This window comes from Salmo salar, chromosome 29, assembly GCF_965601325.2.
Source record: "Salmo salar chromosome 29, fSalSal1, whole genome shotgun sequence".
In the NCBI taxonomy this organism is placed as follows: domain Eukaryota; kingdom Metazoa; phylum Chordata; class Actinopteri; order Salmoniformes; family Salmonidae; genus Salmo; species Salmo salar.
The window spans coordinates 2,306,569-2,334,128 of NC_138319.1; the positions used below are offsets into that span (position 1 = coordinate 2,306,569).

The 27,560-nt window shown below is 46.2% G+C and overlaps 1 protein-coding gene across 7 annotated transcripts in view; it reads left to right on the top strand.

The window, feature by feature from the left end:
* The window catches only part of LOC106590020 (MAGUK p55 subfamily member 7), a 278,198-nt gene that overhangs the window by 171,180 nt on the left and 79,458 nt on the right, over positions 1–27,560 (top strand). For all 7 annotated transcript variants that reach the window (XR_014383065.1, XM_014180502.3, XM_082970645.1 and 4 more), the window contains 4 exons: positions 5,025–5,156; positions 21,520–21,601; positions 22,317–22,402; positions 23,259–23,333. Coding sequence is in view for 6 of the 7 variants with exons in the window: in XM_014180502.3 (XP_014035977.1) it covers positions 5,025–5,156; positions 21,520–21,601; positions 22,317–22,402; positions 23,259–23,333 (375 nt within the window). In the remaining variant the exon portion in view is untranslated. The remainder of the gene's footprint in view (positions 1–5,024; positions 5,157–21,519; positions 21,602–22,316; positions 22,403–23,258; positions 23,334–27,560) is intronic.

Below are 27,560 nucleotides of genomic sequence, written 5' to 3' on the forward strand. Positions count from 1 at the left end.
CGTCGCACGTGACAAATAAACTTTGATTTGATATGATAGAGTGGCTAGACGGAAGCCAGTCCTCAGTAAAATGCACATGACAGCCGGCTTGGAGTTTGCCAAAAGGCACCTAAAGACTCTCAGACCATGAGAAACAATGCAGGAGTGGCTTCAGGACAAGTCTCTGAATGTCCTTGAGTGCCCTAGCCAGAGCATGAACTTGAACCTGATCAAACATCTCTGGAGAGACCTGAAAATAGCTGTGCAGCAACACTCCCCATCCAACCTGACAGAGCTTGAGAGGATATGCAGAGAAGAATGGGAGAAACTCCCCAAATACAGGTGTGCCAAGCTTGTAGCGTCATACCCAAGAAGACTTGAGGCTGCCAAAGGTGCTTCAACAAAGTACTGAGTAAATGGTCTGAATATTTATGTAAATGTGATTTTTCAGTTTATTTTATTGTTTTATTTTTAGCAAATGTAAAAAAATATATATTGGGTATTGTGTGTAGATTGATGAGGGGAAAAAACTATTTAATCAGTTTTAGAATAAGATTATAACCTAACAAAATGTGGAAAAAGTAAAGGAGTCTGAATACTTTCCGAAGGCACTGTATATAGGGAATAGGGTGTCATTTGGGATACAGCCTCTCCTTCGTATCCATCAACTCCAATGGGAGGTGCCCTAGTATCCCTACAACCCTACATCCCGATGGCTAGTTCAAGACACTGGTGTGCCACGGAGCGTCTCGCAGCACGCCTCCAATTATTGTATTTTGATACAGAGGTTATTGGCAGGGCCAACGTAGATCCATCACAAGGGGTTTCTCTCCTTGTACAAACTCGTCGGGCCCCAGGGTGGAGGATGGAGAGATGGGAGAGAGAGCGGTCAAAGCATTACACACATACACTTACAAACACTGCCTCTGCCACTAGGCCTGCTAGGTAGAGGCCACTCCTCTGCTGGCCTGAGGGGGCGACAGGTTGAAATGTTCACAACTGCCCTAGCGTATACACACGCACTCCCCTAACATACTCATTTCCCCCTCCCTCCTCTCTGACTGGCTGTTGCCTGTATGTTTTGGGCCTGCTACTCTGATAGTTTTACTGCTCCCTGGGTAAACCGTCACACCGACAGTCTTCTAGCTCCAAGAAGCAGAAGCACTCGGTCACGATAGATTAACCTCAGCAGCAGCTAGCCCAGCTCAGCGCTGGGGAATGGTGTCAGGGGGAACACTTTGACTGTAACACACTCACTGACTGAGGTTTGGAAGCTGTCTCTTCTGAGTGGCTGCAACGGATGGTTCTCTGTGGGTTTTAAGCCCCCCCTCTCTCTCTCCCTCACTCTCTCTCTCCTGATGGCTGGATAGGGATCTGACTGTTCTGCCGTGGCACCCGATACCTACCCAGCTCCATGTAAATTGCAGAGTCTGTGTGTAAAACACAAGCAGATGCCTGAGCTCTGAATGGTGTCTCTGTGCGATAGTAACAGTATCACTCTCCATTATAAAATGATCCATTCCTGAGGTGGGACATAAATCACAGCTTTTTAAAGCACCCCCATCTCACACACTCACGCACACACACAGGCACACGTGCACACGTGCGCACACACACACACACACACACACACACACACACACACACACACACACACACACACACACACACACACACACACACACACACACACACACACACACCTCCCCCCTCTTTTCTCCCTTTTATGATTCTTCACACATGAGAAAACAACTCCTGCCCATATTAGCCGCCTCAGAAACGCTAATATTGACAATGATGAAAGTGCTAATTTTGACGGCCGTCTGTTTCCGATGGGGGGGAACTGTGTGTTCTGTTCTGTTGGGGTGTGGGCAAGGGTTTCGGGGGTTCGCTGGCAGTGGGTCGGGGTGTCTCTGCCTACCGCATCGCTGGGCTGGGGCTCTCAGAAGTATAAGGCTGTGTCTCAATTGGCACCCTACTCCTTATAAAGTGCACTACTATGGGCACCCTATGGGCTCTTGTCAAATTCAGTGCACTATGTGGGGAATATGGTGCTAGTTGGAACGCAAAATAAGTGAACGCAGTAGAACGGAGCACAGCGGGGCTCTGGAACAGTCAGTAAAGTGCCAGTCTTGCACTGTCTGCCTGCAGGTTGAAAAATGACTCTGCGAATGACAAGCCCAGCTTAATGAGTGCTAGATGCCAGTAATGCATAGGAGGTTTGTTTGGACAGGCTCAGTGATCTGTTTTTACAGGATCCCTATTATGTATAATGAACACAAACACTGCCTGGCTCTCAAAGTACGGGTCCTAAAAACAGGGTGGACCCAGCCGAACCCAACCCAGCCCGTGATCCCGGCATGCATCCCAAATGGCACCCTATTCCCTATATAGTGTAGTACTGGGCTCTGGTCAAAAGTAGTGCACTATATAGGGAATAGGGTGCCATTTGTGAAACAGCCTCGGTCTCTCCCTAACCCAATCTATATCGGCGGCCCAGCTCCTGCTACAGCTGAATGGTTCAGTTCCAACAAGGATATCAGCTCTACATTAAATTGGGAGACACACACAGAACACTGGCTTTGAGTCATAACAGGACCAGCTCACTGCCGTTGACCCAGAGGAATGCTTCCATACGGTGGCAGCCAGTTGTGTGTGTGTATGTGTGTGTGTGTGTGTCTGTGTGAGTGTGTGCTTGTGTGTGTCTGGTGTGTGTGTATGTGCAAGTGTGTCAGCAGCCACCACAAGCAAGGGGTCTGCCCTGCCTCTGCCATGTGCTACCTATTAGCCTGGTGCTGTTGTTGCTAGTCTGTGATGGGGAGTTTTTACAAGGCATTACCGGCCAGGCTGTTACGAGCTGTAAGGGGAAAGGAGGGCTGCTGGGGTGAGTGTCAACTAGGCCCTGATGGAGGAAGTGGTGGGCATTGATGAGAGGATACTCAGTGTTCAGGATATTAGCTGTGATGGATATCAGGAACTAACTGTGGTCTCCAGGCTTCCTGATGTTAGAGAACTGTGAGCATGGTAACGCAAGACTAATAGGGGTGTAGAGGTAGGAGCAAACATGCGTGTGCGCGCACACACACACTCACACACATAGACACAAGGCTGTGAGAAGGAGAGGGTAGGAGGGGAGAGTTGTGAGGCCTGAGGTGAGCTGGGTTGGGTTAAGGAAGTTATAGAAGCAGGTCCTGTTGAAACAGGAATAAGATGTGATTGGCACATAGTAACAGGCCTTGGTGTTGTTGACGAACCAGATCAGGTGTTATGAGTGACAGCGACACCTCACCAGGGAGGACACACTGCATGTGTCCGTCCGTCTGTCTATCCTCAGAGGGAAAACCCCTCTCCACTCCTCTCTCCGGAGTCACATCGGCACAGGGCAGCAGTGTTTCATCGGCGGTGTTGTTTTCGGAAAACTCTGGAAACTCGATACAACGCCACATTAAACGTTTTCTCTAACCTCCTAAAAAGAGGAGAGGAGAAGAAACAAAGAAAAACAGAAAAGGAGATTGGCCTCAGCAAATCGAGAAAGAGAGAGATCGTTCCTCTGAAAATATTTGTTCTGTAATATTTTATTCAGCTCTGAATGGAGCACGGTCTGGTGTATTTTACCTTTATTTAACTAGGCAAGTCAGTTAAGAACAAATTCTTATTTTCAATAACGGCCTAGGAACAGTGAGTTAACTGCCTTGTTCAGGGGCAGAACGACAGATTTTTAGCTCGTCAGCTCGGGGATTTGATCTTGCATCCTTTTGGTTACAAGCCCAACGCTCTAACCACTCTAAACACTAGGCTATCTGCCACACTGGCTAGTAGAATGTCTGTTATTATACTGTTCTAGAGTTGTGTTATCTTTACTATTATTACATTTTTTGTCCTCACATAAGGAAATGTGTTTCCACTGCTCCCAGGAACCATATGCAAACATGATGACAAAAGATAGTTATGTGCCACACAGTTAAAGCCAGTATCCATTAGGGTTGGCCTCAGGGTGACTAGACGAAGGCTGTGTGTCTGCTGCAGGTGAAGTACCAGTGGAGCTTTGGGCACAGCACACCAGTTGTCTCTCCTTCTCTTCTTCCTCCTCCTCCTCCTCCTCCTCCTCCTCCTCCTCCTCCTCTCATCTGGTCTTTTTTAGGAACATCTTGGAACGCTGTAGTGCATCATGCTCCCATGTCATAAAACAGACTGCTCTTCTCCTTCTCCTGCTCTCCTCCCTCTATAATTTCTCCCTCCTTTCTCATCCTCCTCTTTCTGGCACGTGATTAGACTATGTTTTTTATTTAATGGAAAAACGGTTTGTTTCCAGCTGCATTCGGAGACGACACGGAGCCGTTAAATTGTTTGAAAAACGAATGCGATCATTCTCGTCTGTGTCGTCTCGTTTTTCCCCTCTCTGCTGCTGCTCGTGAGAGTGTGAAATATGTGAGGCAGCTGAGAACTTCATTACTTTGCTCATCGCTCTGTCTGTCGCTGAACATCAGCTAGCTGGCACTCCCATGGGATAGTCCCGACACACACTCACTCTCTGGAAATACAAAGCCGTAACCAGGGGAGGGTAATTCATTTCTCCGTCCACCTCAACATCCCCATGATTCATAGCGTCTCAGCGTGGCATTAACCTCCTTTTATTCAGGAGGATCTGAGTCAAACAATGAGCCTTAATGGCAATTAACACTTGTAGCTAGTATAATGGGACCTTAACGAAATCAAATCCATCAACAGGTACTTGAGGCAGAGTGCATATATTTTCGTACTGGTCCCCCGTGGGTATCAAACCCACAACCCTGGTGTTGAAAGCACCACGCTCTACCAACTGAGCCACATGGGACACTGTTTCGCTCTGCCGTTTCTCTCTCTCTAGTTGAAAGGACCTCAGCATGTTTGTAGTATGGGTTTGTACTGTTGTATAGGGATCTAGGCTTTGAATGGTGAATTTGAACCCCTCTCTTTCCTCTCCACTTGCCTCCTCTATCACTCTCCTTTCACCCCCCTGCCCACTTTCCTTTCCTCTTTCATCCCCCTTTTCTTCTCCTCCGTAGAGTCTTCTGTCCGTCCATGACACGGTAGCCCAGAAGAGTTATGACCCCGATCTGCCTCCGCTGCCCGATGACATCGATGATGACGAGGAGTCAGTGAAGATCATACGGCTGGTCAAGAACAAGGAGCCTCTCGTAAGTCATAGTCTTACACACACACACACACACACACACATATACACACAATGACGAGGAGTCAGTGAAGGTCATACGGCTGGTCAAGAACAAGGAGCCTCTCATAAGACCCCCTCACAACAACAACAGGTTCCCTGTATTCTTCAATGTGAGATGGTGCTACTCTGTACCTGGAGTCTGGCGAACCAGACGTGACAACTTTGTAACAGTCTGCCCAGTAGCACTGTACTAGTACTCACATTGTTTTTGTGTAATGTTCTGTAAACCAGTCTGGCCCATGAACAGTATCTGTTTGGTTTCTTCCCTTGTGGTGCTCTCATCACGCTCCCAGCTCACATCCATATAGCAATGTCTGACCTCAACAACAACATCAGTGGCAGCAGCATGGTCTGCATCCCAAATGGCACGCTATTCCCTACATAGTGCACAACTTTTGACCAGAGACCTATCGGCTCTGGTTAAAAGTAGAGCAGTGTAAATGAAATAGGGTGCCATTTGGGATGCAACCAATGTCTTGGCCTGGTTCCCTTTCTCACTGTCATCCTTTACATCCAGCTCCAATTCCTCCTCTCCCCACTAAGAGACATACCAAACATTCCCCTGGTCAGCCCTGCTCTGCTCTCGCTCACATACACACATGCTTCACACATATGCAGACATGTGACAAACGCACGCGCACACACACACAATTCAGTCCCATTCAAAATCCTATTTTCCCTAACCCCTAAACCTAACCCTAACCTGTACTCTCACCCTAATCCAAAAACCTAACCTTAACCCTACCCCTTAACCTAACCCTAGCTCCTAACCTTAAACCTAATTCTAACCCTAACCCTAAACCCCCTAGAATTAGCATTTGACCTTGTGGGGACGAACTAGATGTCCCTAGTTGGTCAAATCTTTGTATATTTACTATTCTTGTGGGGACACGTCAACACATACACACACACACACACACACACACACACACACACACACACACACACACACAAGCTCAGCTCTGCTGGCTAACAGCCACTCCTCTTTGTGGTTAGTTGGTGGGTCTGGTCTCTCACCCCCTCCTCTCTTTCTCTCTTTCTCTCTCATCCCTCTTTCTCTCATCCACCATCCTTCTCTCTTTTTCTTTCTATTACCATCTATCTTTACATCCCATCTCATTCACTTTCTCTCCGTATCCTCTCTTTCTTTAACTCATCCTTTATTTCTGCATCCTCTCTTTTTCTCAGACTTTCTCTCTCAACCTGTATTCCAACTCACTCTTTCCATCTCTCTCTCTCTCTCTCTCTACCCCCCCCCCCCCCCCCGCCACCATCACGGTCCTGACCTCAGTGTCCTGTCTGGCATGACAGTTCTCTTCCTGTCCCACTCCCTCCGGGCTGGCGGTCTGTCACAGAGCTCTGTCATCAGAGTGCCACCCTTTGTTGTGTGTGGAGGCCACGGCCCTCTTTGATCTGGTCTGTTCTCCGTGTGTGTGGTGTGTGTGTGTGTGTGTGTGTGTGTGTGTGTGTGTGTGTGTGTGTGTGTGTTACAGTAACAGTAGTGTCCTGTCTTGGCTGGTCTTGCTTTATTTTGAGGTTCCATTGAGGTTTTCTCAGACCTTTATTTGGCTCTGGGCCTGCCTGCCGTCTCACCTCCCCTCCCCCCTAACCACACCTCAGGGAACCGGAGAGGAACAGAACACACCTAAAGTAATTTTGGATTCCAGCCTTCCCCTTGCATGTTCCAGTTCCCCCGGCTGGTCACTGTAATAAGTGGCTTTCAGTTCACTCAGTCAGTCCCTCTGGCTCTGGAATGTTCTCTAGCTCCTTATTGTTTTTTCTCTGCTATTGTTTTTTCCAGCCCACTACTACTACTAGGGCTGATGTAAGTAAGGTCACGTCTCAGAAACCATAATGTGATTTACACACAGGCCCCAGTCAGGTTTAATTATCAGGTTGTATTTTTCACTAGCCTCCTACATGTCAGCTTGTTTTTCTCCTCTGACTGTATTTGGATCCTTAGAGGTCAACTCTGAAACACAATAGTACAATAGTGTCAAAGGGTTTTATGTTGACGAAACACTGAAGTGTTATAAAATGTGTTATACGTGTACAGAGTGATTTAATGTAAAGGGGTCCAAGCCTATTGACCATTCAGAGTCTGTGTCTTATCCGTCCGTCCCTCAGCACAATGTGGTTTAATCTCATGTTTGAGCTGCCCTCTCACTGCCTGAAGGACCCTTAGTGTGCTCTAATTGAGGCTTGGCAGTGGTACAGGAGGAGGATTCCTGTGTTTGCTAGCTGTCTGCAACTGAAAACAAAACAATACATTCCAATGGAGCCTCCAACCGACTTATGGCTACCCGCTGTCCGTCTTCCAGAAATGTCACGTCTGAACGTTTGATGGTGATGATTCTATTTGCATGCGGCGAGCTGGTGGCAACTCGGGCGGAGAGGGAAGGGCCTAGCACCTATGCTGATGAGAGAGCCAATTCAGGGCTGCTGCCCACTCCGTGGTCTGGGTCTGGTCTGGGCCATCTCAAAGAGCCAACCACCTTCATTTCCCAGTGTTCCTCTCGCTCTCTGTAATCACGCTCCTGCCAGAACTTCACACGGTAGCCCTCCCTCCTCTGCAGCAGCAGCACAGTGAGTGGACGGTGTGGATTGGTTGACCACTGTTGTTCACAACTCTGGGTGACTCACTCACTGACTGTAGACTAGAGTGAGCACCGTGGCCTTAGTCTGTCTGTAGTCTGCACGCCACAACCACAACCAGGGCTGGGTAACTTATAATAACCCATAGCTTTGCAATGAGGAAATAACTGTATTTACTTTGTAAGATATCAAATCCAAATATTACAATATCTATATGACATCATCATTACTTTACCTCCAACCCTAACAGATTTTTTTTCTTTCAGATAGACCTGTATTGAAATTAAATCAAATAACAGTAAACAATCATTCAGACACAAGGTTTGGGAAGAGGAGGATCCCACTGTCACGACTTCCGCCGAAGTCGGTTCCTCTCCTTGTTCGGGCGGCGGTCGACGTCACCGGCTTTCTAGCCATCGCCGATCCACCTTTCATTTTTCCATTTGTCTTGTCTTGTTTTCCTACACACCTGGTTTCAATTCCCTCAGTATTAGACGTGTATATAACCCTCTGTTCCCCCCATGTCTGTGTGTGGAATTGTTTGTTGTTTCGAGTATGTGCACGCTAGACTGGTTTGCGCTGGGTTATGTCAACCCTTATTGTGTTAAGTGTTCTTAGTGCCGTGTGTTTTGTTCGCCGAAATAAAAGGCTCCTTTGGCTACCCAACTTCTGCTCTCCTGCACCTGACTCCCTTACAGCCAGTTATGCATACCTAACACCCACTTTCAGTGATTTTACCTTTGATCTCTTGGTTATGTCAGACAATTAGGAGTGAAACCATTAAGGCAGTACTGTAGTCACACCACCATTTTAGCATTTCTGCCAATAAAGGCCCCAAATTGTGTAGGGTCTTCATTCTGCACTGCACCAAATTGACTTGGATGTGTCTTTTATTTGTAATTATTTATGTACTTTTAACCCTTTTTCTCCCCAATTGGGAGTTACAGTCTTGTCCCATCGCTGCCACTCCCCTACGGACTCAGGAGAGATGAAGGTCGAGAGCCATGCATCCTCCTAAACATGACCCTGCCAAGCCGCACTGCTTCTTGACATACTGCTCACTTAACCCGGAAGCCAGTCACACCAACATGTCAGAGGAAACATCGTCCAGCTGGCGACCTAGGTCAGCTTGCAGGTGCCCTGCCAAACCCTCCCTTAACCCAGACAACACTGGGCCAATTGTGCGCCACCTCATGGGTCTCCCGGTCACGGCCTAAGACTGAACCCGGGTCTGTAGTGACACTTCAAGCACTGCGACACAGTGCCTTAGACCGCTGCGCCACTCGGGAGGCCTGGATGTGCCTTTTAACTTGCAATTTCACATAATCAGCCTGAAATTCTCACACTTGACATCATAACAAGAGCGCTGTACACTCTTTCTCTCTTTGCATGTTTTGGCTTTATCTTCAGGGGACTGTTTCATAGTTAGCATGCTGAGGCCTTTACTGGTGACTCATCCATTAGCTCAATTGTGATTAGTTGAGTGGATTGTATTCGGTAGCTCTGATTAATTGCTATCATTTTTCACGCTGTGACTTCATACCGTAAAAACTCCATATTTCTTTTCAGGGGACTTTTTTCTTTACCCCCCCTCAGTCCATTCTTTGGCACCCGCTGTAACCCAAATCTTTTGTTTTATTAGATCCAATGTCGGGACAATGAAATAATTAAGTTTGAATAGAGAGAGGCATAAACATGTGGGTGCTGCCTGCTGCAGAAATAAGGCCAGACATTTATTTTTATTGGAAGAATGTGTTATTTTGGATTAGGTTACTCAAAACTACATTTGAGTGGAACGAACACAAGAGTTGCGTCAAGACCAACTTCTGTCTCCTCTGAGCACCGGGATATAGTGTATACGTCCCAAATGGCATCCTATTCCCTATAAAGTGCATTACTTTTTATCAGGGCCCATAGGCCTTCTGGTGATAAAGAGGCTCAGTACTGACTGCCTAATATAAGCGCCGTAGACAACAGCAGGAGTTGCCAGGATGGGAGAGAAGCACTGGCGTTACACAATTCAACCTCCCCAAGCAAGGAGCAGAGTGAGAGAGCGAAACAAACGCCTCACCACACCATCTTCATCCAGCATCTTTGAAAAGAAAGTACCTTTTAATTTTTTTTCAAAAGATGTGAAAAATGAATCAACAGAGATACCGCAGGCATTAGGTCTGACCGTTGGATAGTCTGAAAACATTAGGGAGAATCCAGGGCTGTCCCAAATGGCACGCTGTTTCCTATAAAGTGCATTACCTTTGCCTGTTCAAATTTAGTGCACTATATAGAGAATATGGTGTCATTTGGGACTCAAGCAAGGCTGTGGTCGATGTGTCCTGCTCCTCTCATTTGGCTGTTTTTAAACCCTGTCATGACGCAGATGTAAATAGCAGATTGGAGATGCTTGCTGTGTTTTCCCCGCTGTTTTATGTTTTTTATGGCTCGCTCTACTCCACTGCTCTCTCTGTGCCATTCTCTTGTGGATCCCTTCATCTCTACACCTCCATATACGCTTTCAAAAGTTTGGGGTCACTTAGAAATGTCCTTGTTTTTGAAAGAAAAGCACATTTTTGGTCCATTAAAATACCATCAAATTGATCAGAAATACAGTGTAGACATTGTTAATGTTGTAAATGACTATTGTAGCTGGAAACGGCTGATTTGTAATTGAATATCTACATAGGCGTACAGAGGCCCATTATCAGCAACCATCACTCCTGTGCTCCAATGGCACGTTGTGTTAGCTAATCCAAGTTTATCCTATTAAAAGGCTAATTGATCATTAGAAAACTATTTTGCAATTATGTTAGCACAGGTGAAAACTGTAGTGCTGATTAAAGAAGCAATAAAACTGGCCTTTAGACTAGTTGAGTATCTGGAGCATCAGCATTTGTGGGTTCAATTACAGGCTCAAAATGTCCAGAAAAAAATACAATTCTTCTGAAACTCATCAGTTTATTCTTGTTCTGAGAAATGAAGGCTATTCCATGCAAGAAATTTCCAAGAAACTGAAGATCTCGTATAACTCTCTGTACTACTCCCTTCACAGAACAGCGCAAACTGGCTCTAACCAGAATAGAAAGATGAGTAGGAGGCCCCGGTGCACAACTGAACAAGAGAACAAGTACATTAGTGTCTAGTTTGAGAGACAGACACCTCACAAGTCTTCAACTGGCATCTTCATTAAATAGTACCCGCAAAATACCAGTCTCAACGTCAACAGTGAAGAGGTGACTCTGGGATTCTGGCCTTCTAGGCAGAGTTGCAAAGAAAAAGCCATATCTGACTGGCCCAAAAAATAATAATACTAAGATGGGCAAAAGAACACAGACACTGGACAGAGGAACTCTGCCTAGAAGGCCAGCATCCCGGAGTCGCCTCTTTTCTTTCAAAAGCAAGGACATTTCTAAGTGACCCCAAACTTTTGAACGCTAGTGTATCTCTCTTCATTTTGTCTCTGTCTGTCTGTCAGTCGTTCTGACTGTTTGTCTGTCTCTTCTTTCCCTCTCTCTGTTGTCCTTTTGTTTGTGTGCATCAGTTTTTCACTTTTTTAAAAGACTGGGAAAAGACGCTGGTTGCCACATTGTGTGTATCCCAAATGGGATAAGTGCATTACTTTTGACCAGAACCAAACCCCAGGGCCCTAGTCAAAAGAAGTATGATAAATGGGAATCACTGTGCCATTTGGAATACAGTCCTTTTCATCATGCACCTCACTCTGCCCAGACGTCCGTCTAGACCCCCAGAGACCCGACCCTCCATCTCCAGGTTGTTAAGCATCATTAGGAGCTGTCAAAACACCAGGCCAGGAACCTGACAGGATCATTGTCACTTTCCTTTCCTTTCACCTCTCTCTTTCTCTCGATTGGGTTTCCCATTAAGAGCAACTGTGCCATGGAAAATACTCTCCATACCATGGGCATCATCTCCTGTGTGGGTGTCGGGCTCTTCCGGTGCCATGCCATCCAGTTGGCCCTTGCCAACCTAGTCGACTGCCCTGTACCTAATCAATACAACTTGTGACCTCCCACTCTCACTCTAGATGCCTGGTGGATCAGCTGGACTTCTCGTTAAGAACACTGAACTTGTCTTTGATTCTACGATGTTCATTTTTATACAGTTTTAGAGTGCTACCTACCAGATCTTCCAAGAAGGAACTAAAGAATGACTGTCATGTAAAAAAAAAAACATTATTTTTCCATCTGGTCTTCAGGAGGGCATTCCTTTAGCCTTCACTTGACCATTCTGACACCATTAGAGCTGTTGGATCGCTCCTACTGCCTCATCTCTTCTTTTGTCTCAGAGTCGTAAACACATGCAGAGAATCAGATCGGATAATCAATCAATTAGATAATACCCACCCATCACTCTCTCTGTCTGTCTCTGTGTCTCGATGGAATCTTAATACCATTAGCTTGACTGTGAACTTCATGCTTGGAGAGCTTATGGAGAAGCTTATGTTAATTTCGACTGTAGTCAATGAAAGTGGTACACAATGGCACTGCAGCCATTTAAAACATAATTTGAGGATGTTCCCTTTTTTTCTATTTACATTAGTGTTTGGAAATCAAGTCGTTTGTAATGCTACTCTGTGGGATTCATGGAGCAGCAGATGAGATTAGGGTAGGCAGGCAGGACACATGTTAGTGTTTTACAGATAGAGTTGTGTGCTCTAAAACCCATACATCTTTCATTTGATGGATGAGCTGGGGGTTTGGTGCTCTATGAAGAAGATGGAGCGTTCTCGAATGTTCTAGAGTGTGAAACATGAGGAAACGTCTGGAGCGTCCTGGTTCCATGGTGGTATAGGATTGGATCACTTCAATTTGGAACTGGCAGTAGTTTGTGTCTGGAGCGTTTGGTTCCATGGTGGTATAGCATGTGTCCATCCTCTCTTTAACATGCAACCTATTAGATGTGTAACTTTGTGTGTTTGTCCACACAGTAGTTTCAGTTCTGCCTAATTCTGTCTAGTCACTGGCCCAATTTATTAAATTACCAACATATTTGTTAATTGTTACCTCACCTGATGTGGCGATTAGGTGGCTGGTGGAGTCTTTGAAAGAAACCCAGAACCACCACCCACCACAGGTTAGCTGTAGAGGTCATGGCCAGTTCTCTGGGTTCGTGTCTATAATGTGTGACAGCCTCTATCTAATTTAGCTCATGCCAATCTGGTGAGTGATCCACAGTCATAGCCTCAGAACACCCCACATCACAGAAACATTATTACCATGTTCCCATATTGATCTCATGGCACACTGAGACCATTTCCTATCATCTGTAATCTTAAACGCCTAGATGGTTTCAGGCCGCTAGAACTTTTCCACCTAGTTTTTATAATCTCTAGTTGCTTCCTCTCCCCAAGGTATGACCCGAGGTCCGTACTTCAGCATTCCTTTGGTGCGACATTGCGAGAGTCAGGGCTGAGGTTGGGGAATGTGTGCATTATTGGCTGTCGCTGTGCGGCGCTCCTTGTGTTTGCCAGGTCAATTATGGAATGAGATATGACATGTGAAAGTGCTGTTTTCTTGGCGAGGTCATTTCAGGAGAAAACACTTGAACAATCCCAGAGAGAGACTAGAGGCACAACAACTTTGTAATTGTATACATACACACACACACACCTCAGGGCAGAAGTAGCAACCCGGGCAGGCCAAGTTAGGGGATTGAGCATAAGCATACATACTGGCTCTTACACACTGTGAAACCTGGGTTGAGACTTAACACACAAGCACCTGTCTGAAATGCTGAGGTGGGCCTGCTAAATATGTTTTCTCAGAGTGTGTAATGACTCTATCTAACATTAAGAGCCTGTGAATGGAAGGAGGAGGGGGGACACACACCAACACACAGTATCTGGCAGTCTTAGCTCGTCCTTGGAATGTCCCCTGTAATTATCATGATAATTACCCACAATTTTCCTTTTTCTCATAATACCTGTTAATTACACTCCCAGGTCAAGAGCAGGGTTAAGGAAATAAAATAGGACATTTTAGCCTGAGTTTCTCTGGGTAGGCTTTTATTAGTTGTAATCACAAGTGATTTAATAAAAGAGGTGGAGAGGCATGCAACAGGTCACTCAGCGGGAATAGAGTGAGACAGCAAACAGCAGACACATACACACACACATACAGGAGCAGTCATTGTGGCATGAAATACTAGGAGAAAAATAATTTAACATAACTTAAAGTACCTTTTTCGTCTCTCTCTGGCTTCTCTCTGTTTCACTGACAGTAAGGACTTTGAACTGCTGAGTACTACGCTAAGAAGTAACAAATTCTTTACTGCACTTTATTATAATGTAGGCCTACCAAAATTAATTACGAACTTCATCCCCAATCATGACCACATACATTAATTACAGTATTACCTGAGTACCGCTTTTCTTTCTTTCGTTGTGTTTTTTAGACAATGCTGTGTAATGTCTTGGTGGGAAGAAGTGTGCAAGGCCTCATAAATGTGTATTGGCTCTGTTTCTGAATGATTCTATATGTTTTAGGGACGATATGCCATCCGTCTGACGTAAAGCTGAATTGCACACTTTTACACGTAAAGATATGATTGGAGTTAATTGCGTTTTAATGTCCAGGAGGCCTTGTTTCCGTTGTGATTCTATTTTCCCATGGTCAACATCTGGCTAGAGCAGACTGCCAGCATATGGTTTCCACTACATTTATATTTATATCCTAAATACTTCAGTCAACACGGTGGCGGGCGGACTTGCCGGTGCGGCCGGGCCGAAGCGAGAGTTTATTGTCGCCGTTACACTTTGCTGTTAAGTGACATCATGTCAAAACACGTTCTCTCCCCCGGCCCGACCACTTGCATTTGTTTTTTCTTGTCTCGTTCAATTTGGAGGGAAAAATAACGTTTGTTGAATGCCACGGGCTCAGACGCCGTTCCCGGGACAATGTTATGAGTGGTCGTTACGGGCCGAGGGATGTGTGTGTGAAATGGAGACGCCTGCTTGTTTTCGCTGGCAGGTTGAGGGGGGTGGGGAGAGGTATGGGGTAGGGCTGGGTAAGAGGATCCCTGGACCCAGGCCTCTGGTTCTCTAATATGGCCAGGCCACACACACCCAGACTCCTAAAGCACCAACCACCACCACTCCTGTAGTTTCAGCCAGAGCCCTAGCCCCAATTCCATCGCTAGCCACCCGACCGCTGAAGACCCAGCCAGCCAGCTGGTCCTATGGCCCTGGCCCCAGCCCCTGCTGCTACTGCTGCTCTAACTGTCCTGGCCCCAGCCTCTATACTCAATCCCCAGTCCTTTACCTAAGCCCAAGCCCCAGCCAATAGACCCCTGAAGGCCCAGCCAGCCCTGTAGACCCAATAGCTGCTGGTGCAGTAACTGTCCTGGCCCCAGCCCAGTTCTCTCTGCCATGGTCCCCAGCTACCAGCCCCCTGAAAACAAAGCCAGCCAGTACACTCTTAGAAAAAAGGGTTCCAAAAGGGTTCTTAGGCTGTCCCCATAGGAGAACCCTTTTTGGTTCCAGTTAGAACCCCTTTTGGTCCCAGGTAGAACTCTTTTGGGTTCCATGTAGAACCCTCTGTGTAAAGGGTTCTACATGGAACTCAAACGGGATCTAAGTGGAACCAAAACGGGTTCTTCAAAGGGTTCTCCTATGGGGACAGACGAAAGGTCCTGGGAGATATTGACTGACTTTCGTTTGCTCTCAGAAATACATGCTCGCCTCCTATATACCGTGAGGCAATCCATATTCAGTGTGAGCCATTTGTCATCACATACTTAATACCGCAACCATGTCTCCCTCTGCATGTGTTTTTTATATGGCCACTCACAGAGACTTGGGGAGAGAATATAACTAACGGTCTGATATGGATGAATATTGCTCCAATTCTCATCACGCCGCGGAGATTAAGCTATTGAGTTTTGGCCGGGCCTAGAATAACAATCAGAAGCATTTATGTGTTAGAAATATAGTTATAGTGGTCGGAGCAGAGGTTCCCATATGGAGCTGATCAGGGGGAGAGAAGAGCAGAGCAGAGGCTGAGGATCACCTTACTTACTGATGAGTAATTGACCGCCGAGCGGCGAACCCAAAGCCTAAAGCGCTGCTGATTCCACAAGGATGATTCCACATCGCTAACTTCTCCAACATAATTTTTGGGAGGGAGGCTCGCTCGCTCCTCTCTTCTTTTAAGTAATGCCTATTTTTAGGCCTCGACTTCGAGTCGGAAGACGCAGAACTTAGGCAGGCCTCTGTAACTTGGAGGGAGATCTAAACAAAACGCACACGAAAGAGAGACATTTTTCTTCTCCACTCGTGTCCTGTTTGGCTGTTGGTCGGTGAGGAGCGACCTATTTCGTAAGAATGTCAAGGTTTAGCCAGGCACATGATGGTTAATTACTAGCATAGTAGCCTAGCATAGCTCATTCGTCAGGCTTTGTGATTGTCCAACATCAATCATACCCCTTAAAGGAGAATTGTGCTTTTTTACAAAAAAACTGTTTCAACTGTAAACCCCTCCGTACCATGAAGGGGCCTCTATCTCTCATAGTGCTTCCAAGTCATGTCAGACCCGTTAGCTTCCAGAAAATATACATTTCAGAAATTGTCCCTGGAGAATATTGAATGAAGTGTACCAACCTCGCTACACAGCTCGTTGAGGCCCTGTAACGATGTGGCGAGGATGTGTGGACTGCCATTGGATGGGGTGGCGAGTGGTTCACTCTTAACACGACCAGGAATGGTCAAGGAGAGGGTACTCAGATCTGACTTGACTCATTCACTCTGGAGGTTGGAACGGGGAGAAGGAGGGGAGAGACATGGAGGGGGAGACAGAGGTTACGGAGGGGGAGAGAGAGAGACATCAACTCCTAGTGAAGTGCTCATTATTTCAACAGCTCGGGCTTAGTTGATGTGAACAAAATATTTATCCTCAGCCAGTCATCACCTCCTCCTGGAGCTCAGGGCTGGAGAGACAGGTCCTATTGTAAACCAGACAGCTCTCTTTCTTTACCCCTTCATGCTCTTCAGAAGTGTATTCTTTTTCCCCTGCTCTCTCCACCCTTCTCTTTCTCTCTCTGTCTCCTGGCTGATGTGGCCCAGGCCCTTGCCTCCCAGGTGGACGTGTGTGTGTGCAGCAGGCTGAAGGGCCCTGTTCTCATGTCTCTATCCCCCTATGAGCCTCTCTCCTCCGGTCAGCACACCAAGCTGCCAGAGGCTGAGGAGGCCTGGAGCACTTGGGGAACCCCTTGTTCATTGTACTCATCCTCCTCCCTCTATCTTTCTTAAATTCTCTCCCTTTCTCTATTTCACTTTTCTCTCTTCTCCCTCCGCCTCTCCTAGTGGTCCTCACCCTGCTGGCCCTGGACCCAGTTCATTGGTTGTTTGGCTGTCTAACCCCTTTCCAGTAGTTTGGTTGATGACTTGGCTGATGTCTGCACTTCCCTGTTCTCCTATCAAGTAGAGCTTGTTTGTCCCACTCTCTCTTTCTCTCTCTATGTCTCTCTCACTCTCTCTCTCTCTCTCTTACTCTTTCTCTCTCCCTCCCTCTTGCGTAGCTTTGGCCTGAACAAGGATAGGGATCGGCCTGCAGGGAAATGGGTCAAGTTCCAGTTTTGGATTGACTATACTAGACTAGTCTGACGTCCAATGCAACATACGATTATGGAAGGAGCGGTAATGACAAAGAACAGATAGAGCTTACTCACTTCTTTATTTACTCTTTAGCCAGCCTTGAGCCTCCCTCCCTACCAACGAGAGCTAATAAAAACTTCCATCACATAACAACCTGGCCCCCAGCCAACAACACACAGACAAAAACAAAAATATCCCCACTAGATGAAAGGCAGAGAGCTGCTACCCTACGCCCCTCATGTCTGGACACTGCTCTGAGAGATTACAGGCCCTATATACTGTCCCTTTCTGTCTCTCTCTCTCTCCCTCTCCGACTCTCTCTCTCTTTCTCTCTTTTCCCTCTCACCCCCTCTTCTCGCTCCCTCCCTCCCTCCCTCCCTCCCTCCCTCCCTCCCTCCCTCCCTCCCTCCCTCCCTCCCTCGCCCTCTGTCTCGCCCCCTCCCCTCTCGCTCTCTCTCCTCTCTCTCACTATTGCTTCATGTTTCAGCTGCTTATAGTCACAGTGAGGGGTTAGTCACGACCTTGACACCAGGGTCTTACAGTGTGCTGCCCTCTCTCCACCCCTCCTCTGTTTTCCCTCCTACCGAACCTCTCCAGTTACCATAATTGGCCCAATTATTTGATTAAGTGGAAAAGCTGTGAAGATCTCTAGCCCAAGGAGTGTCTTATCCCGACGTCAAACGCCTCTGCTATTTCCATCAGGACCAGCCGTCATCTCTTTTTCTTAACTCAATATCACACAGAGGAAAAGACCTTGAGGAAATTATTATTAGAGGAGAAAACCCATTACGAGTGAACAGGTAACGAAAACAGCGATGTTGACATGGTAATTTACAGTCGTGAAAAAGTGGTAGAAACCAGAGGATATTTCTGGTCCTGGAGAAGTTAAGAAAAGGCAGGGTCTGCATCCCAAATGGCACCCTATTCCATATATAGTGCACTACTTTTGACCAGTTTTGACCTATGAGTCCTATGGGTAGGCCCTGGTCAAAAGTAGTGCACTAAATAGGGAATAGGGAGCCATTTGGGAGGCGGGGCACACAGGGTCTCTGAAACCTTCCTGCCCTGTGATCTATCATGCTTCTCGTCAGCCATGACAGTCCTGCCTATTGGACCTGTGGATGTACAATAGGTCGGTATACCCAGGAAAAACAAACAAGAAATAATTGTGGTGGACCATCAACTCGTCATTGACGTAGGCTAGTTGTCGCTGAGTGTTCCTGGCTAGGCCCTAGTGGCAGTAGGTTACAATGAAATGGCAGTTGGATAGACAGTTAGACAGATTGAAATAAAGCACATCCACACAGTGAAGAAGTGAGGAGGCTCTTCCTTTACAGAAACAATAACAGTCATAAAGATGATGTGAATAACAGGTAGGAGAGAGAGGAAGAAAGAGAGGGATGACCTGTTTCTGTTTCGCAACACACTATGTGTCTAGACTACATGTCTGCGGACCGTTACCCGTCTGGCTTGGCTCGGTCCGGTCGGATGGCGAAGCAGTAATGATGGCGGTGATGACACTCGATGCTGTGCTCGGATTCGAAACATTTCGCCGTCTCGCTGTCTGCCACCGTCGAACTGCCATCCGGCACTCTGCCGATATGTTGTTTTCTCTCAGCATGGCTAAAGTGTGAGAGAGAGAGAGAAGCCCTGGTAAACACATCACTAGCTGAACTGAACACTGTCAGTTGAAATGGAAAAGGAAACTATATCCCTCTATCCCCTGTCTCCCCCTGCTCTCTGTGTCTTGTGTCTCAGCTATTGGGTTAAGACGACACTGAAAACACAGGGTGTCTGGAGAGCGAGAGATTGAAAACACAGGGTGTCTGGAGAGAGAGAGGCAGCGGTCATCAAAATTAAGTGCCTCATTTGCATAAACACACTCAGCGTATTTGCAAATATGAATAGATTAACAAAGTCTTGAAACAGGGCTGAAACCTCCAAAAACGTGCTTTGTCTAGGCCTACCTGCACTCACCTGCGCTGTCTAGACTCAGACTGCCTCATTAATTACTGTTGTTGTCACGTTCTGTTGCATATTTCAACAAGTGTAGCCCATCTACACTTGTAGCCCATCTATATTTTAACCCAAACAACTACATCTTCCCCTACTGTATTTACTTATTTATTTATTTTTCTCCTTTGCACCCCATTATTTCTATTTCTACTTTGCATTTTCTTCCACTGCAAATCTACCATTCCAGTGTTTTACTTGCTATATTGTATGTATTTGCCACCATGGCCTTTTTTGCCTTTACCTCCCTTATCTCACCTCATTTGCTCACTTTGTATATAGACTTATTTTTCTACTATATTATTGACTGTAGGTTTGTTTTACTCCATGTGTAACTCTGTGTTGTTGTATGTGTCAAACTGCTTTGCTTTATCTTGGCCAGGTCGCAATTGTAAATGAGAAGTTGTTCTCAACTTGCCTACCTGGTTAAATAAAGGTGAAATAAATAAAATAAATAAATAAAAAAGTGTGCCATTAGCAGGATAACCTTTAAATAGAAATCAACACGCTTGGCTCTGATTACACCTATCTATTGTCGTGGAAATTCAGTACTGAGAGAGACTTGGTCATTTCTTTAAACAATCATCTTTATTTAATATCGATTCATTATTGCAATAATGAGACTGTCAGCCCACCAGTCTTGACTGACTGTTAGGCTGAGAGTCTAGCCTTTACAGACGATGCACAGTTTTTATATAGCTGATACCAAGATTGCTTAGTCAGTCATTTCTAACCTTCCCATAAGCCACCTTGGTTATCTACACAGGATGGCTTTTACTTAGTTTCCCAGATGCCAGGAAGATGAGACAATGAGGCATTGTTCTCAACTCTTCCAGGCTCTCTCTATTTCGAGTCACACACACCACATCTTGTCTATAGAATGCTAGCTTTTAGGTTTTTATCACCAACATCAATCAATTGTCAGCTTCAAGCGATCTCTAGTAGAACCCATGTCCTCAACACCCAGACTAGCTGCAGGGTCATTGAGTGGAGACCATAAAACACACAATTAGCAGGACAGAAATATCTTACTGTTTGTTAAATAAATAATTGTTACATATCTAACAAATAAGGTGAATACCAAATTTTCCCCTCACACTATACATATTTTACATTGTTTGCGAGATCAGACATAACATCACTATAATGTCTTCATTTTTGGAAGTTCCTTTCATTTCAGCTCATCTAATTTGTTAACATTTCAACTGTATTCAATTATCCCTCAATTCCACAAAAAATGAACACCCATTCAAATAAAGTAATATTCTTTCCCTTTCTTGTGATATATGTGTCGGTGACGAGTTAAATCCCTGAACAAGCGTTCTTATAGATGCAACGGAAGACAATGTATTCCATTGAACCCATTTCAGCCATTACCGGGGTGTGTTTGACAGGTCATTACAAACATTTCCGCAGTCGTAACGTTAATGGGAAGAAAACAACAGGCACAAGCAAGAGTATGAAAGAGTTGCAGGAGCACAATGAAAGCAATCAATCCAGCGAGATTTAAGTACTAAGTGGATTTTGTACCCCTCAAACACAAAAATAGATGGCTGTAAAAGACAGATCCTCAGGTGGGCAGGGCATGCACAATGCTACAGAGAGGGAGAGAGAGAGAGTGTCTGGATGAATGCCTGCTGCTGCGTAAAGGATTGAGGGCTAGCTACCTTCTGGGGGATCACCTCTCTCTCAGTCATTGGCTAGTCCAGGCAGACTGGGGCCCAAGATGGATGTCTATTCCAGGAAATATTTTTACTGAAAATGGCCAGCTGTACTGTACAGCCTGTGCTATGGCCTTCATGTCAACCATCGATGAGATTCACCTCAGTGTGGTAGATTGAAGTGGGGTTGGGGTTGGAAACCGTATCATGTTAGAAGAGATGGTTGACCAGAAAATGTTTGTTGGACGTTGATGATGGAATTTCTGTGTAGTTGTACACATGTAACATCATATAATACGGAATCTGTCTCCTTTTTTCCTCCCCACTGTGTGTGTGTGTGTGTGTGTGTGTGTGTGTGTGTGTGTGTGTGTGTGTGTGTGTGTGTGTGTGTGTGTGTGTGTGTGTGTGTGTGTGTGTGTGTGTGTGTGTGCGTGCGTGCGTGTGTAACACAGGGAGCCACAATAAAGTGTGATGAGCACACAGGAGCCATCCTTGTTGCCAGGATCATGAGAGGTGGAGCTGCAGACAGAAGTGGTAAGTTCTCTCTCTCCTTCTTTCTCTCTTTCTCTCCACTCTCGCTCCCTGTCTCTTCCCCCACCCTCTCTCTCTCTATCTCTTTCTCTCTGTTGTGCCCCCTGTAATCAGTGTGTAATGTAAAGTGTATTTATGCCCTGTAGGGATCTCACAGTGTGAAATTGATATGTAGGGGTGATTTGCCAAGCCCAATAATCACTAATACCACCATGAAGGAGAACCACACACTGCTGGAGAGCAGAGAACAACCCCCCGAACTGTGTGCGACTAAAGCAATACAGCCTCACACGTACATTATACTCAGTTTAATACTTATGTATTGTTTAGCCTGATATTAACTTCCAAAGGATTTATATTAGGTAGGTCAGTATTTGCTATTATGTGTATAGCTGTGCATGTATGCACTCTGTGTTATATGTCTGTGTCTTCTTGACTTGTTGTCTCCTTCCTCTCTCTCTCAATTCAATTCAAAGGGCTTTATTGGCATGGGAATCACATGTTTACATTGCCAAAGCAAGTGAAATAGATAATAAACAGAAGTGAAATAAACAGTAAACATTACACTCACAAACGTTTAAGAGAAACAGAGACTTTTCAAATGTCATATTTTGGCTATTTACAGTGTTATAACAATTTGCAAATAGTTACAAAGGGGAAAATAACTAAACATAAATATGGGTCTCTCTCACTCTCCCTTGTCTTGTCCCTGTTCCAGGTCTGATCCATGTAGGGGACGAGCTGAGGGAAGTGAACGGGATTCCTGTGGATAACAAGAAGCCTGATGAAATCCTCCGCATTCTGGTGTGTGTTTGTGTGTGTGTGTGCGTGTGTACGTGCTTGCGTGTGTGTGTTAGTCAATGCTTGTGTGTGTGTGTGTGTGTGTGTGTGTGTGTGTGTGTGTGTGTGTGTGTGTGTGTGTGTGTGTGTGTGGTGTGTGTGTGTGTGTGTGTGGTGTGTGTGTGTGTGTGTGTGTGGTGTGTGTGTGTGTGTGTGTGTGCTATCATTGACCTGCTGTTTATATTTGTGTTTTGGCCCCATGGCTATAGAGATTTACAGTCTTGTTTGTAGTGGCAGGACTCTCTCCTCCTAACTCATCCTCACTGGTCAGCCATGTCCCTTTGATTCCTCTATGAGTTAATGGCTAGGCTAAACTCTGGCTGCCCCTTCTGAACCAGCAGGCCCAGGAGCAGGCCTCTGTTTGGGACATGTTGGGCCACATAGTCCCCCTGGAAGAGACAGGCAGGGAGGGGGTTCCTGTAGGGGTCTTTGTAGTCCCTCCAACCACACACACGCACACACACACACTGCCACAGTCTTCAGATCAGCTCTGGGGAGATGGAGCTGGAGAGGAAAGAGAAAGATAGTTTGGAACTGGTAGACTGTTAAAAGCAGTCCTCTTGACTCTCCTCTTCCCTCTGATCCACTCCCAACAGTCATCCTATCCTAATGGCCCTCTATTGTTGAAAAATAAAACAGCTCTTCATATTAAAGCTCTCTCATTGGATTAGGCTAGTTGGGTTTTGAGTTATTTTCAATGAAACTGGAGTCTTTATTTTTTCTTCCCCTCTTTCCTCGTTCTCTCTCTCTCTCTGGTTCTTTCTATGTCTTTCTCTTTCTCCCTCTCTCTCTATCTGTCTATCTCCTGTCTGTGTTTCAGGCCCAGTCTCAAGGGGCCATTACGTTTAAAATAATACCAGGTATCAAAGAGGAGGCGCCGAGCAAGGAGCCCAAGGTAAGGTCCTACTGCTGTCCTGCCGTGCTCATTATGCTGATGGTTTTACACACATGGTTTAGTCCAAAGTGGCATCCTATTCTCTATTTAGTGCACTGCTTTTGACCAGGGCACATAGGGCTCTGGTCAAAAGTAATTCAATATTTAGGGAATAGGGTGCCTTGATTTTGAACAGGGCTTACAGTGCATTCGGAAAGTATTCAGACCCCTTTTTCCAATTTTTTTTTTATGTTACAGCCTTATTCTAAATTGTATTCAATTGTTTTTTTCCTCATCAATCTACCAACAATACCCCATAATGACAAAGCAAAAACTGTTTTTTAGAACATTTTGAACTATCACATTTGCATAAGTATTCAGACCCTTTACTCAGTACTTTGTTGACAGCGATTACAGACTCAAGTCTTCTTGGGTATGACGCTAGAAGCTTGGCACACCTGTATTTGGGGAGTTTCTCCCATTCTTCTCTGCCGACCCTCTCAAGCTTTGTCAGGTTGGATGGGGAGCGTTGCTGCACAGCTATTTTGAGGTCTCTCGGATTCAAGCTCAGGCCCTGGCTGGGCCACTCAAGGACATTCAGAGACTTGTCCCGAAGCCACTCCTATGTTGTCTTGGCTGTGTGCTTCGGGTCGTTATCTTGTTGTAAGGTGAACCTTCGCCCCAGTCTGCGGTCTTGAGCGCTCTGGAGCAGGTTCTTCCATCTCCAGCTCTGTCAGAGTGACCATCAGGTTCTTGGTCACCTCCCTGACCAAGGTCTTTCTCCCCCGATTGCTCAGTTTGGCCGGGCAGCCAGCTATAAGAATTTCTTGGACCTCATAGCTTGGTTTTTGCTCTGACATCCACTGTCAGCTGTGGGACCTTTATATACACTGCTCAAAAAAATAAAGGTAACACTTAAACAACACAATGTAACTCCAAGTCAATCACACTTCTGTGAAATCAAACTGTCCATTTAGGAAGCAACACTGATTGACAATACATTTCACATGCTGTTGTGCAAATGGAATAGACAACAGGTGGAAATTATAGGCAATTAGCAAGACACCCCCAATAAAGGAGTGGTTCTGCAGGTGGTGACCACAGACCACTTCTCAGTTCCTATGCTTCCTGGCTGATGTTTTGGTTACTTTTGAATGCTGGCGGTGCTTTCACTCTAGTGGTAGCATGTGACAGAGTCTACAACCCACACAAGTGGCTCAGGTAGTGCAGCTCATCAAGGATGGCACATCAATGCGAGCTGTGGCAAGAAGGTTTGCTGTGTCTATCAGCGTAGTGTCCAGAGCATGGAGGCACTACCAGGAGACAGGCCGGTAGTACATCAGGAGACGTGAAAGGAGGCCGTAGGAGGGCAACAACCCAGCAGCAGGACCGCTACCTCCGCCTTTGTGCAAGGAGGAGCAGGAGGAGCACTGCCAGAGCCCTGCAAAATGTGTCTGCTCAAACGGTCAGAAACAGACTCCATGAGGGTGGTATGAGGGCCCGACGTCCACAGGTGGGGGTTGTGCTTACAGCCCAACACCGTGCAGGACGTTTGGCATTTGCCAGAGAACACCAAGATTGGCAAATTTGCCACTGGCGCCCTGTGCTCTTCACAGATGAAAGCAGGTTCACACTGAGCACATGTGACAGACGTGACAGAGTCTGGAGACGCCGTGGAGAACGTTCTGCTGCCGCCACATCCTCCAGCATGACCGGTTTGGCGGTGGGTCAGTCATGGTGTGGGGCGGCATTTCTTTGGGGGGCCGCACAGCCCTCCATGTGCTCGCCAGAGGTAGCCTGACTGCCATTAGGTACCGAGATGAGATCCTCAGACCCCTTGTGAGACCATATGCTTGTGCAGTTGGCCCTGGGTTCCTCCTAATGCAAGACAATGCTAGACCTCATGTGGCTGGAGTGTGTCAGCAGTTCCTGCAAGAGGAAGGCATTGATGCTATGGACTGGCCCGCCCGTTCCCCAGACATGAATCTAATTAAGCACATCTGGGACATCATGTCTCGCTCCTTCCACCAACACCACGTTGCACCACAGACAGGATGCTTTAGTCCAGGTCTGGGAGGAGATCCCTCAGGAGACCATCCGCCACCTCATCAGGAGCATGCCCAGGCATTGAACGGAGGTCATACAGGCACGTGGAGGCCACACACACTACTGAGCCTCATTTTCACTTGTTTTAAGGACATTACATCAAAGTTGGATCAGCCTGTAGTGTGGTTTTCCACTTTAATTTTGAGTGTGACTCCAAATCCAGACCTCCATGGGTTGATAAATTGGATTTCCATTGATTATTTTTGTGTGATTTTGTTGTCAGCACATTCAACTATGTAAAGAAAAAAGTATTTAATAAGATTATTTCATTCATTCAGATCTAGGATGTGTTATTTTAGTGTTCCCTTTATTTTTTGGAGCAGTGTATAATATTATTATTTTTATTATTATATTATTTTTTTCATAAGCTTGCAAAACTTTTTAAAAACCTGTTTCGCTTTGTCATTATGGGGCATCGTGTGTAGATTGAGGGGAAAAAATATTTGATACATTTTAGAATAAGAGTGTAATGTAACAACATGTTGAAAAAGGGAAGGGGTCTGAATACTTTCCGAATGCACTGTATATGGCTCTGGTTAAAAATAGTGCTCTATAGATATCAAGGCTCAGGCTAAGACCCAGATGCAGACACAGGAGGTGGATAATACGAGTCTCAGAGTTTATTAGAGTACAAGGGGCAGGCAAAATGTAAGTCAAGGCAGGCAAAGAGTCGTAATTCAAAATAGCATCAGTCAGGTACAGGACGCAGGATCAGGGTCAGGAGACAAAGGGCTGTGAGACAGAGGTTTAATCCTAGACACATGAAAAGCGGGGTGTATACGGAGGGTGCGGGGCAACAGAAGATGAACAGCAGAGGGGCTAAGGATTTTAGAGAAGGGGCAAGGGCCGATGAAACGGGGGGGAAAGTTTACAGGACTCCACCCAGAGAGGCAGGTCCCGAGTGGAAAGCCATACCCTCTGCCCGAGCCACCTGCCGCCGGAATCCCTCACATTTGTATAGCCCCACTGCGCCTTATGGACCAGGCTCTCTATACCCCAGATGAGTGCAGCCGCTAGACAGGAGGTAGGGAGGATGGTTTCGGGGTCAGACGGAGTAGCAGCGGGGCTATACAAATGTAGGAGTGCATCAGGCTTCACATTCTTGGACCCTGGGCGGTGGGAGAGAGTGAAATTGAAACGGGTGAATAACAGGGCCCAACGAGCCTGCCTAGAGTTGAGGCGCTTGGTGGTGTGAAGATATTCCAGGTTGTTATGGTTAGTCCACACTAAGAATGGGTGTTCCGCACCCTCCAACCAGTGCCTCCACTCCTCCAACGCCATCTTGAGGTGAGGAGTTCTCAATTTCCCACATCATAGTTCCTCTCAGCAGGGGTGCAGACCCTGCAGGGGTGCAGCTTTTGGTCCTGGGCAGAACGTTGGGACAGGACGGACCCCACTCCGGGAGAGTGGCTTGCTGCCTAATAGGGAACTCTGCGGAATTGCTCCAGCAATGTATTGAATGCATGGTCATAGTGTTCTGCCAGGGTATGGAGTCCCTCCATAAGGCTTTGCAGTAACTCCTTGTGTCTTCTAATGGTGGCTCCTTGGGAAGAGACAGCGTTGCGGATCTTGTCCAAGTCTGCTGGGTCAGTCATGGCCAGTGCATATTACCAAGGCTCAGGCTAAGACCCAGATGCAGACATAGGAGGCGGATATTATGAGTCTCAGAGTTTATTATAGTACAAGGGGCAGGGAAAAGGTAAGTCAAGGCAGACAAAGAGTTGTAATCTAAATCAGAGTCAGGCAGGTACAGGACGGCAGGCAGGATCAGGGTCAGGACAGGCAGAAAGGTCAAAACTGGGAAAACTAGGAAAAACAAAAACTAGAGCACAGGAAACACGGGAACATGCTGGTAGGACTTGATTGGACAAGACAAACTGGCAACAGGCAAACAGAAAGCGCAGGTATAAATACACAGGGGATAATGAGGGGAGATGGGAGACACGTGGTGGTGGGTGACAATAGAGGGAATTTGGTGCTATTTCAGACTTTTTGTGAGTGGACTGAGAGGTCCTCTATAGCTGCTTACTGCCTCTAGTGCTGGAGTGTTAGTATGCATCCCAAAATATACCTTATTCCCTATATAGTGCCTATAGTGCACTACTTTTGACCAGGGCCCATGAGGCACTATATGTGACCCGT